This window comes from Triticum dicoccoides, chromosome 2A (genome assembly GCF_002162155.2).
Source record: "Triticum dicoccoides isolate Atlit2015 ecotype Zavitan chromosome 2A, WEW_v2.0, whole genome shotgun sequence".
NCBI lineage: Eukaryota > Viridiplantae > Streptophyta > Magnoliopsida > Poales > Poaceae > Triticum > Triticum dicoccoides.
Window position 1 is genome coordinate 637,782,991 of NC_041382.1, and position 13,823 is coordinate 637,796,813.

Consider the following 13,823-nt stretch of genomic DNA (forward strand, 5'->3'; position numbering starts at 1 on the left):
CATAAGTGCCCTGAAAGTTGTCGAGGAATGCGGCTTCCAGATCTTCCCAACAGCCAATGGACTCTGCAGGCAAGCTATTGGGCCAATGCCGAGCTGGTCCTTTGAGTTTGAGTGGGAGGTATTTAATGGCGTGTAGATCATCACCGCGTGCCATGTGGATATGCAGGAGGAAATCCTCGATCCATACCGCAGGATCTGTTGTGTCGTTGTATGATCCTATATTTACGGGTTTGAAACCCTCTGGGATTTGATGATTCATTACTTCGTCTATGAAGCATAAGGGGTGTGCGGCACCTCTGTACTGGGCTATATCACGACGCAGCTCCAATGAGTCTTGCCCCTCTGCTTGGCCCGGCCGGATTTACTTTTACTGTATCTGGCGTGACGATTATCGTCTCGCATAGTGGCGCGCCCTCGTGATCCGTAGATCGATCTTGCATGTTTTTCTTTGTCCTCCAATACATCTCGCAGGTCTGGCGTATTTCCCCATGCATTTTTATTTGGATGGCATTGGGGTGCAGGCTGAGCTTTTGGCTGGAATGCCTCTCTGTCGCGGCGATGAGGTGGCCAATCAGCCGCGTCATACGCTTCTTCCTCCACTCGGGGTAGCAACCTGCATTTTGGGTAACTCTTGGAGGGGCGTTCGAGTTTATATTCGTCGGCCGCAGGGACTTCAGTCCATCTGTCAGCTAGCAGATCTTGATCAGTGATACGTCTCCAACGAATCTATAATTTTTGATTGCTCCATGCTATATTATCTACTGTTTTGGACTATATTGGGCTTTATTTTCCACTTTTATATTATTTTTGGGACTAACCTATTAGCCGGAGGCCCAGCCCAGAATTGCTGTTTTTTGCCTATTTCAGTGTTTCGGAGAAACAGAATATCAAACAGAGTCCAAACGGAATAAAATCTTCGGGAACGTGATTTTCTCATCGAACATGATCCAGGAGAGTTGGACCCTACTCCAAGGAGTCAAAGAGGAGGTCACGAGGGTGGGGGGCGCCCCCCCTAGGGCGCCCCCCTGCCTCGTGGGCCCCTCGGTGCTCCACCAACGTACTCCTTCCTCCTATATATACCTACGTACCCCTAAACGATCAGAACAAGAGCCAAAAACCTAATTCCACCGCCGCAACTTTCTGTATCCACGAGATCCCATCTTGGGGCCTGTTCTGGAGCTCCGCCGGAAGAGGGCCGTCATCACAGAGGGCTTCTACATCATCATAGCCTCTCTGATGAAGTGTGAGTAGTTTACCTCAGACCTTCGGGTCCATAGTTAGTAGCTAGATGGCTTCTTCTCTCTCTTTGAATCTCAATACAAAGTTCTCCCCGTATCTTGTGGAGATCTACTCAATGTAATCTTCTTTTTGCGGTGTGTTTATTGAGACCGATGAATTGTGGGTTTATGATCAAGTCTATCTATGAATAATATTTGAATCTTCTCTGAATTCTTTTGTGTATGATTGGTTATCTTTGCAAGTCTCTTCGAATTATCCATTTGGTTTGGCCAACTAGATTGGTAGTTCTTGCCATGGGAGAAGTGCTTAGCTTTGGGTTCGATCTTGCGGTGTCCTTTCCTAGTGACAGAAGGGGCAGTAAGGCACGTATTGCATCGTTGCCATCGAGGATAACAAGATTGGGTTTATTTCATATTGCATGAATTTATCTCTCTACATCATGTCATCTTGCTTAAGGCGTTACTCTGTTTTTAACTTAATACTCTAGATGCATGCTAGATAGCCGTCGATGAGTGGAGTAATAGTAGTAGATGCAGAATCGTTTCGGTCTACTTGTCACGGACGTGATGCCTATATATATGACCATGCCTACATATTCTCATAACTATGCTCAATTTTTTCAATTGCTCAACAGTAATTTGTTCACCCACTGTAGAATACTTATGCTCTTGAGAGAACCACTAGTGAAACCTATGGCCCCCGGGTCTATTCTCATCATATCAATCTCCATCACTTTAATCTTGCTTTGCCTTTTACTTTGCTTTTACTTTTTTCTTTGCATCTTTATACCAAAAATACCAAAAATATTATATCTATCAGATCTCACTCTCGTAAGTGACCGTGAAGGGATTGACAACCCCTAAGCATGTTGGTTGCATTGAGCTATTGTTTTTGTGTAGGTACGAGGGACTCGAGCGTAGCCTCCTACTGGATTGATACCTTGGTTCTCAAAAACTGAGGGAAATACTTACGCTACTCTGTTGCATCATCCCTTCCTCTTCGGGGAAAACCAACGCAAGCTCAAGACATAGCAAGAAGGATTTCTGGCACCGTTGTCGGGGAGTCTACGCAAAAAGTCAACATACCAAGTACCCATCACAATCCCTATCTCTCGCATTACATTATTTGCCATTTGCCTCTCGTTTTCTTCTCCCCCCAATTCACCCTTGTCGTTTTATTCGCCCTCTCTCTCTATCCTCCCTCTCTATTTGCCTCTTCTGGCCCGTTTGCTTTTTGTTTGCTCGTATGGTTGGAATAATCATTTATTTATTACTAAACAGAGAACCTAAGATTTATGGATCCTCATCCGCTTGCTAATCTTTTTAAGAGATCCAGTTATGTTGAACCAATTGCTAGTGAGTTTTTGCACTAGATTATCTTTATGAACTTTTGCTTGAAATTCGTGAATCTGAAAATTGCAATGAAGTATGTTATGAAGTGATTCACGATAGATCTTTGAATAAAAAGCATGATTGCAATGATGTTATTCTAAATTCTATTAATGTCAATTGTGCTAATAATATGCAAAACCCTAAGATTGGGGATGCTAGTTTTGTTATGTCCTCTACTTGTTGCAATGATCATGATTGGGGTGATTCTTCTTTTGATCTTGAAAATTTATTTAAACCCCATGATGAATATGAGATTGATTATAATGTTTGAAATAATATTGAAAGTGGGTTTGGAACAATGTCAACTTTAGATCCCACGTATTTAGAGAATGTTCAATCTTATGAAGTTTTTGATAAAAGTGCGTTTGGGAAGGTCATGACATTAGTTAATGTTAATCCCACTATTTCGGAAACATGCCAACTTTGCATGCATGTGGATCATGTTGAGAATATTTTATGTGATAGCTATATTGTTGAATTTGCTTATGATCCTACATGTAACTACTATGATAGAGGAAAATATGGTGGTAGAAATTTTCATGTTACTAAATTACCTCTCGTTATGTTGAGATTGCTATTGTTTCTTTCCGTTTCCTTGCATATGCTAGTTTTTGCTTGCCCTGCTAATTTGTTTGCCTATAAGATGCCTATGCGTAGGAAGTATGTTAGACTTAGATGTGTTTGTCACATGCTTTATGATGCTCCTTTTGTGCTTCAATTCTTGTCTTTCATGTGAGCATCATTAAAATTATCAATGCCTAGCTATAAGGCTTTAAAGAAAAGCGCTTGTTGGGAGACATCCCAATATTTTTCCTTATAGTTATTTAATAAATAAATTATTTAGACTCTGTTTTGGTTGTGTTTTTTGTGTTTAATTAGTGTTTGTGCCAAGTAGAACCGTTGGGAAGACTTGGGGAAAGTCTTGTTGAACTTGCTGTAAAAAACAGAAACTTAAGCGCTCACGAGAACTGCTGTCATTTTTATTTGAAGAGTGATATTTAGTTAATTCTTTTTGCAGATTTTTAATAGATAAATTCCTCACGTCCAGCAGTTTATTTTAGAATTTTTGGGTTTCAGATCTTGCGCTAGCTACATATTACTACAGACTGTTCTGTTTTTGACAGATTCTGTTTTTCGTGTGTTGTTTGCTTATTTTGATGAATCTATAGTTAGTAAAATAGTTTATAATCCATAGAGAAGTTGGAATACAGTAGGTTTAACACCAATAAAAAATAATGAGTTCATTACAGTACCTTGAAGTGGTCTTTTGTTTTCTTTCGCTAACGGAGCTCATGAGTTTTCTGTTTAGAGTTTTGTGTTGTGAAGTTTTCAATTTTTGGGTGAATTCTTTTGATGGATTATGGAACAAGGAGTGGCAAGAGCCTAAGCTTGGGGATGTCCTTGGCACCCCCAAGATAATCCAAGGACACCAAGAAGTCAAATCTTGGGGATGCCCCGGAAGGCATCCCCTCTTTCGTCCACTTCCATCGGTAATTTACTTGGAGCTATATTTTTATTCACCAACATGATATGTGTTTTGCTTGGAGCGTCTTGTATTATTTGTGTCTTTGTGTCTTAGTGTGCCACAATCATCCTTGCTGTACACACCTTTTGAGAGAGCCATACATGAATTAAAATTTGATAGAATACTCTATGTGCTTCACTTATATCTTTTGAGCTAAGTAGTTTTGCTCTATGTGCTTCACTTATATCTTTTGAGCTAAGTAGTTTTTACTCTATGTGCTTCACTTATATCTTTTGAGTTAAGTAGTTTTTGCTCTATGTGCTTCACTTATATCTTTTGAGCGTTATAATTTTGCTCTATGTGCTTCACTTAGATCCACTACAATAAATACGGTCAATTATGACTCCCCATTTTGGTCGTTGATTCGTCATTGTTATCATTTATTGACCTTTTTTGACCAAGTTATGAAGGTCAACGGTTGGCCGTCAAGAACAAACAAACGTGACCTTTTCTGAAATTTTCGTCATGGCCACCCTTGACCAAAATTAAGGTCATGAAATCTAAGACCAAAATTATGGTCATTACTAATAAGCCTAGACCACGTAGGATCTGATGTGGCCGAGCCACATGGCATTGTCCACGTGGCACATTTAATGACATGGCAAAAATGATGACGTGGATGCCATGTAGGAATGGTCCAAATCAATTGTTTTAATGGGCTGAGCCCAATAATCCAACCCACTTCTCAAATTACTTTTGGACCATATGCATGGGCCAAGCCCAACATATCAGCCTGTTAATAATATTCGTCCTTGGGCCGAGGCATGCAGACCATTTATTCGATCCATCATTAACTGGGCCAGCCCATTTCTATCAAACAAATACATATTGAATATTTTTTTCTATCAAAAAAATTACATTGGGCCTTGAAACGGTCCAGCCCACTCACACAATTTAGTATTTTTGTTCCAGCCCTTACTGAAGGGTGACCAACAACAACCAATAGTGTCTCAAAAAGAAAAATTCATTGCACAATTTTGCAGTCAACCAACACAGGAGAATATAATGACAATAATAATAGAATTCTCTAGGATTTCAATAATTTAGGCCCAACAGTATCATTACACCACAGGTTCATAAGATGAACCAACCAAAATAACACAACTAGTAGCTTAGTATCATTACCCCATGTTCATAAGATTGCACATGTCCATATTGTGCACTAGTAACTAGTAACAAAAGATGGCACCAACCAAAAAAAACACAACCAGTGAAGGAATGTGCGGAGTGAAGGAATGTTCTCCACCTTCTGGCACCTCTTGTTCCATAGCACTTTCCATGTGAGCCTGACATTTAAAGAAAGATGTAAACATGAGCAGACAGCAGAGTACTATGTCCATCAATATATTGCAGTTGGTTATGAATGACTAGGAAAGTTTATAAGCAAACTATTCAAGAATAGATGTCCTAGCAGCAGGAATTTAAGAAGCTAACATCATAATACTAATACAACACCTGACATTTTGGAAGAAAGGTGGGAAAATCTATACAGCACACGACGCACACCCGCGTCTTATGCGGCGGCTGCCACGCGTGGCTAGCTAGAGCATGGTGCACTGTTTGCTCAATGCAGACTATTAGTGATTGCTACATGGGCTGGACAGCACATTCTTTTGTACATCTTCGGAATAGAATGTTGACTAAATAATAATCCAGTACTCCCTCCGTTCCAAAATAGATGACCCAACTTTATACTAAAGTTAGTACAAAGTTGAGTCATCTATTTAGGAACGGAGGGAGTACATGCTACTACTAGTAGATGGTACGTGCCATGCACGTGATGTCTTGTGATCAGACTACAATCGAAGTTACACGATGCAATTCTACAGGTTTCGTTCCCATATGTCTTTAAACGAGGGGTGCTTCAGAAAACAGCCACAAAAGATCTTGTATAGAAGGTTTTCTCTCATCAACACCAGACCGTGAGTGTGCAGGTGTATAGTGGGTTCACAATAACTCCAGAAAGACCATCTCCACGTCGTTTTGGCGCGCGGTCGCACCAAGCAAATCCCAGAAACTAGGGTCATTGGATTAGTTGGGTTGGGTAAGAAATCAACGGCCAATAACTGCTATAGAATGTGCTGCCCAAGTTAGAAAATTTTGTGTACTATAGCAGTAGACCAACTAAGTAGTAGTTATTTGAAAACTTTGTAGCAGGCAAGCAGAACAAATCATCCTTGGTAATTACATTTTGTTTTTGCAATTTACTATTAGCTACATGAAATAAGCATGGCACCAGGTTTACTAAAGAGGTAGGCGTGCAAAACAAACCATTGTTGAAATTTAAATCGGGCACATAGCTTAAATGGGAACATGGAGCAGAGAAGAATGCAGTATGTTTCAGGAGCACATATGTTGTTTCTTTAGTACAGTGTACAATATTAGATATTACTACCACAAGTCCTAAACATTTCATTCAGATCTTATATGAAATGTCACAAGTTTCTCCTTTCTGAAAGCTGGGAAGATAGACGCTTCAAGCAATCACTAGACAAATAATCAGAGAGCATACAACCCTCTATCTTAATTACTAGTGTCAAACGACAAAGCAATGCTTGCTGGATTGAGACATGAATTGAAATAGCCAGAGTACTGTCACATTTCCAGTACCAAAAAGAATGTGCAACACAATTAGAAAAGGGAACATAGTGGCCATGAAACAGAGGACTGGGACAAACAAACAAACTATAACAAAACACGAATCATATACTGTACTACTTTGAACGAATCATCTATATCAGATCCGTCGAGCAGGAATTATATAATGCAATCAAGTATAACAAGGACGAGGTAAACAAGCCACATCAACACGACAGAGAATACTAGAAACTTACTATCACTTGAGCTGTCCCCTCCGCTTGGAGAGGACTACGATCTGGTCATTGAGCGTCTTCCTGGCTGCACCCTTGGAGAGAGGGCGGTGGCAGGCGCGGCCACGGACATGGACATTAGCCGCACCAACGACCCTTGGACGCTCTCACCACCAGAGAGAAGGTGCCTTGCATACGGGCTCCTTCAGGTCTGTGAGAGCAAGAATGAGGTGGGGGTCAGTAAGCATCAAGGATGCTGTTGTTCTGGGTCAAGCTAAGTAAAAAAATCAAGGGCATAACAGATTCAAGTCAACAAAAATGAACATGTGTACCATCTTGCGCAAACTATCATAATTTATAAAAAATACAAAACAAAATATGCAAACAACTGTATAGTGGTTAAGTGCTCATATTTATATTATATCAAGCATTAGCATTTAGCAACAGTGATGATCAATGACACTATTCACATATCATGAATAATTAATCCTCAAGATCCAGAACGCTTATTTACAATAGTTTGTGTTTTAAAATGTGCCATCTTGAAACATCACACTAGCAAATGATAGGAAAGATCGCCGTAATTCCTGAGCATTATGGTTCATGCCTGGATGCGTTCAGTCAGATGGAAATGTATTGAGCTAAAATTCTCCACTAAAAAAGTATTGAGATAGAAGTTAATCCTGGATGGGTTCAGTCAGATGGAAATGTCAGGCCAAGAAAGCGTGTCACCTGTAGCTTTGAGAGGAATTCGGCACCTTTCAAGCTCACAAGCTTGTTTTCGATGACTGAGAGCCATTTTAGATTGGTGCATGCGGACAAGCCCTTCAACATGTAAAAAAGTATGGACATAAGTGACAATAAGAAGATGCTCAGAGGCTCAAATGAGGATAACAGCTAGAGTTGACAGTCCCACGGAACAAACGGAACAGGTAAATCCCAATTTGAGCGCATCATCGAAGTAACTCACTGTAGCATCATTGTACACCGACAGTTGCTTCCCTGTTATCTACGACTGTTGCTCGTGAAAACAATTTCAGACGGTGATAGTGGCAGCACGCATGAGTTTCTTGCAATAACTACTAGAACAAGTCCACAGCGACAGACATGGGTACTTGCGCATATCCAATCGAAAGAGGTGAAATGCCGGGAAGAATATATCTATCTGTTTCTGTCCCGCAATCCACATCAAGGGCAGCAACACATGTTTGGACCTAGTGCGTGGCATTTGAGATTGGGCGTGAGGAGGATGTGATGTGTTGCAGTACCTCGAGCGTGACGAGGCAGTTGTGGCCGAGGTCGAGGCGCTCCAGGTTCTTGAAGCTCCCCAGGCACGACACCTGCACGCACGCACACGGCAACGACAGAGAGAGATGAGCGAAGCCGGCGAGCCACCGTTAACCTGAAGCAGCCGAGGCGGACGAGAGGGAGGGACTTACGTCGGTGAAGGAGCGGTGGGAGAGGTCGAGGAATGTGGTGAGGCAGCCGGCCAGCGCGGCCTCCCTCGCCGTCTGTTCCAGCGTCAGCCGCACCATGAGTTGATGAGGTCAAATCCGCTCCTCCGCCTCGGCCGCCAACGTGGCCGCGAACGCCACCGCCGTCGCGGGCGATGACGAGCACTCCCCTCCGCCTCCGCCCCCGCCCCCGAAGATCATCTCCATGCCCCCTCCCTGGTCACCGACGCGTTGCATGCGCCGATCGATCGATCTCCTGCGCGCCGGAGATGGCTGCCGGCCTAGATGGCGGCGACTGAGAGGGAGTTGGGTGAGTGGGTAGGGCGTATCTGGCCGCCGGTTGAGGGGAGAGGAGGGGGATGAGACGGAGGACTGGATCGGGAGGGGGCGGCGGCGGCAAAGGGATGGGGGGTCTGAGCTAGGGTTTGGGCTGCGGGTGCGGTATCTCCTTTTTAATTTTTTTTTCTTTTTTTTCTATAGATAGATGGATGGATGGATGTGGGATGGAGAGATGGATGGATGGATGGGCGCCATGTCATCGATCCGTGGGAAGAGTTTTGATTGGTTCGGAAAATCAATGATTTAAACAGTTTTTAAGTACTAAAAATAGAGGAATTTTTTGAAGTCGCTATCAAAAATATTTTGCAAAAGGGCACCGTAAAAATTTTCACCAGAGTTAGTCCACATTTTATGGATAATGACCAATTTGTATGCTTTTCTGATCTTTCTAGCTATTTTTAATCATTTTTTGAGTGGCAAAATTGGTTTTTTTGTGAAGAACCTACCAAATATTTGTTGCAAAATTGGACTTCACCAATTTTCTAAAATACCAGTCCATATTTAATATACAATTGACCAAATGGTTGGGTGTCAAAAGTTTTTATCCACCTCTCATGAAAAAGAAAAAATTATGCCGATTCAGCTAGAAGCGGGTCAAATTTGAACTACAGTTGCCTCATAGTTTACTCTTTATTTTTTTCAAAAATCATTTCTAGGTACAAAAGTATCTATTTCTTCATACATACTCCAAAATATTTGCAAAAATCAAGCCCTAGCTACGAACGGTCATGCCCGCAGTTTTGACCACATTTTGAAACGTGGATGAAAAATTCAAAAAAATCGAATAATTGGAAAACCTTCGCATTGTGTCATTATATGTGGCCAAGTTACAAGTAAAAATAATAAACTTGTAATATGATAATTATTTTAAAAAATTGTTCTCAAAAACAAGTTATCATGTGTGGAGACCGATGACTTTCATGTCAAATGATCAATCTTATGGCCGCATTCATGGCATAGTTTATTCAAATGATCTCATATCATGCACAAGGGTGCATATTGGAATGGCAAACAATGTTGCCTAAGGAAGTTTTCATTTTCTTTGGACAAAAAATTCATTTTCTATTTTTTTCGAGTGCCCAAAATGAGTTTTTTTGTGAAGGACCTATCATATATTTGTTGCACAATTAGACCAAATAAATTTTATAAAATACTAGGCCATATTTAATGCACAATTGACCAAATGGTTGGGTGTCAAAAGTTTTTATCCACCTCTCGTGAAAAAGACAAATTTCTGCCGATTCAATTAGAAGTGGGTCAAATTTGAACTGCAGCTGCCTCATATTTTGCTCTTTATTTTTTCCAAAAATCATTTTTAGGTACAAAATTATCTATTTAATTAGAGAAACACCAAAAAAATTCCAAGATTCAACCACTAGCTACGAACGGTCAAGCCCGCCATTTTGACCGCATTTTGAAACGAACATAAAAAATTCAAAAAAAACAAAAAAATGGGAAACCTTCGCATTGTGTCATTATATGTGGCCAAGTTACCAGAAAAAATAATAAACTTGTAATACGATAATTATTAAAAAAATGTTCTCAGAAACGAGCTATCATGTGTGGAGATCCATGGCTTTCAAGCCAAATGATCAATCTTATGGCCACATTCATGGCATAGTTTATTCAAATGATCTCATATTGTGCACAATGGTGCACACTGGAATGGCAAACAATTTTTCCTAACGAAGTTTTCATTTTCTTTGGACAAAAAAATCATTTTCCATTTTCTGAGTGCACAAAATGAGTTTTTTGTGAAGGACCTAGCATATATTTGTTGAAAATTTGGCATAAGAAAATAAAAATCATAAATATGTAAAATATTTGCATTGTGTCATTATATGTGACCTAGTTTTCATCCTATATTTTCCGTATACGTCGAGAACATTTTTCTTTCCTTCTGTTGGTTTTCATTCTACATTTTTCATATACGTCAAGAACATTTTAATGCATGTTTAATATCTTTTAAATACTTGTTTAACATTTTTTTCAAATGCTTGCTTTAACATTTTCTAAATACAAGATTGACTTTGTTCACACACATTGTATATTTTCTGTATACCTTTTCATCCACCTCTCGTTTGATTAACAAATTTCGGCCAATTTAGTAGAAAGTGACTCAAATTTGAACTACAGTTGCTTGATAGTTTCCTAATTATATTTCCAAAAATATTATTAGGTACCCATGCAGCTATTTCATCATAGATCCACCAAAGAGTTTCGCAATATTCATCCCCTAGCTATGTATCTGGTCGGCCCCGCATATCAGGTTGCTGGTGGGGTCCACCTCTCATAGAGAAATGTAACGGAAATTGACACATGGACATGACACGTAGATGAAACTGTTGAGGTGGACGACACATGGACATGACATGTAGGCAAAATTGGTGAGGTGGACGACACATGGATTCAGGCATTACAAATTAGCAGCTATAACCATCTAGATTTGTCGTAATCTAGTAGAAATAGAGAAGTAAACTAGTGTTGTCTGCTTATGACCTTTTCGTGTAAGAAAATTGCGACCTTTTTGATCAAAATGGTCATTATGCTTTAGGGTTTGGACCCTCCCACATAGCTTACGACAAATTGGTTCGAAATGGTCATAGATTTATGACTATTTGACCCGGGGTCACTATAGAAGGTCATAATTCAACATATTTCTTGTAGTGATCTTTTAGGGCACGGTGGTGGATTTGTTTTAAAGAAACTATTGACCTCTCATGCTTCACTTAAATTATTTTGAGAGTCTCTTAATAGCATGGTAATTTGCTTTATAATAATATGCTTGGTATTAAAGATTTGTGAAACTTTCTTTTGAGTGTGTTGAATACTAAGAAAAGATTGAAGCATGATAATTGTTTTGAGATATGGAGGTGATAATATTAAAGTCATGCTAGTTGATTAGTTGTGAATTTAAAGAATACTTGTGTTAAAGTTTGTGATTCCCGTAGCATGCACGTATGGTGAACCGTTATGTGATGAAATCGGAGCATGATTTATTTATTGATTGTCTTCCTTATGAGTGGCGGTTGGGGACGAGCGATGGTCTTTTCCTACGAATCTATCCCCCTAGGAGCATGCGCGTAATACTTTGCTTTGATAACTTCTAGATTTTTGCAATAAGTATATGAGTTCTTTATGACTAATGTTGAGTCCATGGATCATACGCACTCTCACCCTTCCACCTTTGCTAGCCTATCTAATACCGCGCACCTTTCGCCGGTATCATACACCTACCATATACCTTCCTCAAAACAACCACCATACCTACCTATTATGGCATTTCCATAGCCATTCTAAGATATATTGCCATGCAACTTTCCACCGTTCCGCTTATCATGACACACTCCATCATTGTCATATTGCATATCCCGGTACACCACCGGAGGCATTCATATAGAGTCATATTTTGTTCTAAGTATTGAGTTGTAAGAAAAATAAAAGTTTGATGATCATCATTATTAGAGCATTGGCCCAGTGAGGAAAGAATGATGGAGACTATGATTCCCCCATAAGTCAGAATGAGACTCCGGATGAAAAATAAATAAAAAAAGAGGCCAAAGAAGCCCAAATAAAAAGAGGCCATAAAAAAGAAAAAGAGAGAAAAGGCCCAAATAAATAAAGAAAATAAGAGAAAAAGAGAGAAGGGACAATGTTACTATCATTTTACCACACTTGTGCTTCAAAGTAGCACCATGATCTTCATAGTAGAGAGCCTCTCATGTTATCACTTTCATATACTAGTAGAAAATTTTTCATTATAGAACTTGGCTTGTATATTCCAATGATGGGCTTCCTCAAATTGCCCTAGGTCTTCATGAGAAAGCAAGTTGGATGCACACCCACTTAGTTTCTTTTTGAGCTTTCATATACTTATAGCTCTAGTGCATCCGTTGCATGGCAATCCCTACTCACTCACATCGATATCTATTGATGGGAATCTCCATAGCCCGTTGATACGCCTAGTTGATGTGAGACTATCTTCTCCTTTTTGTCTTCTCCACAACCACCATTCTATTCCACCTATAGTGCTATATCCATGGCTCACGCTCATGTATTGAGTGAAGATTGAAAAAGTTTTGAAAAAGTTAGAGTATGAAACAATTGCTTGGCTTGTCATCGGGGTTGTGCATGATTTAAATATTTTGTGTGGTGAAGATAGAGCATAGCCAGACTATATGATTTTGTAGGGATAACTTTCTTTGGCCATGTCATTTTGAGAAGACATAATTGCTTTGTTAGTATGCTTGAAGTATTATTATTTTTATGTCAATATGAACTTTTGTTTTGAATCTTTCCAATCTGAATATTCATATCACAATTAAGAAGATTTGCATTGAAATTATGCCAAGTAGCACTCCGCATCAAAAATTCTCTTTTTATCATTTACCTACTCGAGGACGAGCAGGAATTAAGCTTGAGGATGCCTGATACGTCTCCAACATATCTATAATTTTTGATTGCTCCATGCTATATTATCTACTGTTTTGGACTATATTGGGCTTTATTTTCCACTTTTATATTATTTTTGGGACTAACCTATTAACCGGAGGCCCAGCCTAGAATTGTTGTTTTTTTGCCTATTTCGGTGTTTCGGAGAAACAGAATATCAAACGGAGTCCAAATGAAATAAAATCTTCGGGAACGTGATTTTCTCACCGAACGTGATCTAGGAGACTTGGACCCTACTCCAAGGAGTCAAAGAGGAGGTCACGAGGGTGGGGGCGCCCCCCTAGGGCGCGCCCCTGCCTCGTGGGCCCCTCGATGCTCCACCGACGTACTCCTTCCTCCTATATATACCTACGTACCCCCAAATGATCAGAACAGGAGCCAAAAACTGAATTCCACCACTGCAACTTTCTGTATCCATGAGATCCCATCTTGGGGCCTGTTCTGGAGCTCCGTCGGAAGAGGGCCGTCATCACGGAGGGCTTCTACATCATCATAGCCTCTCCGATGAAGTGTGAGTAGTTTACCTCAGACCTTCGGGTCCATAGTTAGTAGCTAGATGGCTTCTTCTCTCTCTTTGAATCTCAATACAAAGTTCTCCCCGTATCTTGTGGAG

At 40.2% G+C, this 13,823-nt stretch overlaps 1 protein-coding gene across 1 annotated transcript; it reads right to left on the reverse strand.

Annotated features, from left to right (window-relative positions):
* Nucleotides 1-5,158: 5,158 nt before the first annotated feature.
* On the reverse strand, nt 5,159-8,841 carry LOC119355911 (nischarin-like). Its single transcript, XM_037622795.1, has 5 exons — nt 8,405-8,841; nt 8,234-8,305; nt 7,698-7,790; nt 6,990-7,176; nt 5,159-5,441 (listed from the first exon to the last, which is right to left on the reverse strand). The coding sequence occupies exons 1-4, from the start codon at nt 8,498-8,500 to the stop codon at nt 7,171-7,173; spliced, it is 267 nt and encodes an 88-aa protein (XP_037478692.1). The 5' UTR covers nt 8,501-8,841; the 3' UTR covers nt 5,159-5,441; nt 6,990-7,170.
* Between the last annotated feature and the right edge of the window lie 4,982 nt (nt 8,842-13,823).

What these genes read in the sequence shown, in the direction of transcription:
- LOC119355911 (XM_037622795.1), bottom strand. Translation starts at nt 8,500, where the DNA reads ATGGTGCGGCTGACGCTGGAACAGACGGCGAGGGAGGCCGCGCTGGCC. An exon ending in CCCACCGCTCCTTCACCGAC is followed by an intron (nt 8,306 to 8,404) that starts GTAAGTCCCTCC and finishes GCGTGCGTGCAG; the next exon opens with GTGTCGTGCCTGGGGAGCTT. An exon ending in ACTGCCTCGTCACGCTCGAG is followed by an intron (nt 7,791 to 8,233) that starts GTACTGCAACAC and finishes TACATGTTGAAG; the next exon opens with GGCTTGTCCGCATGCACCAA.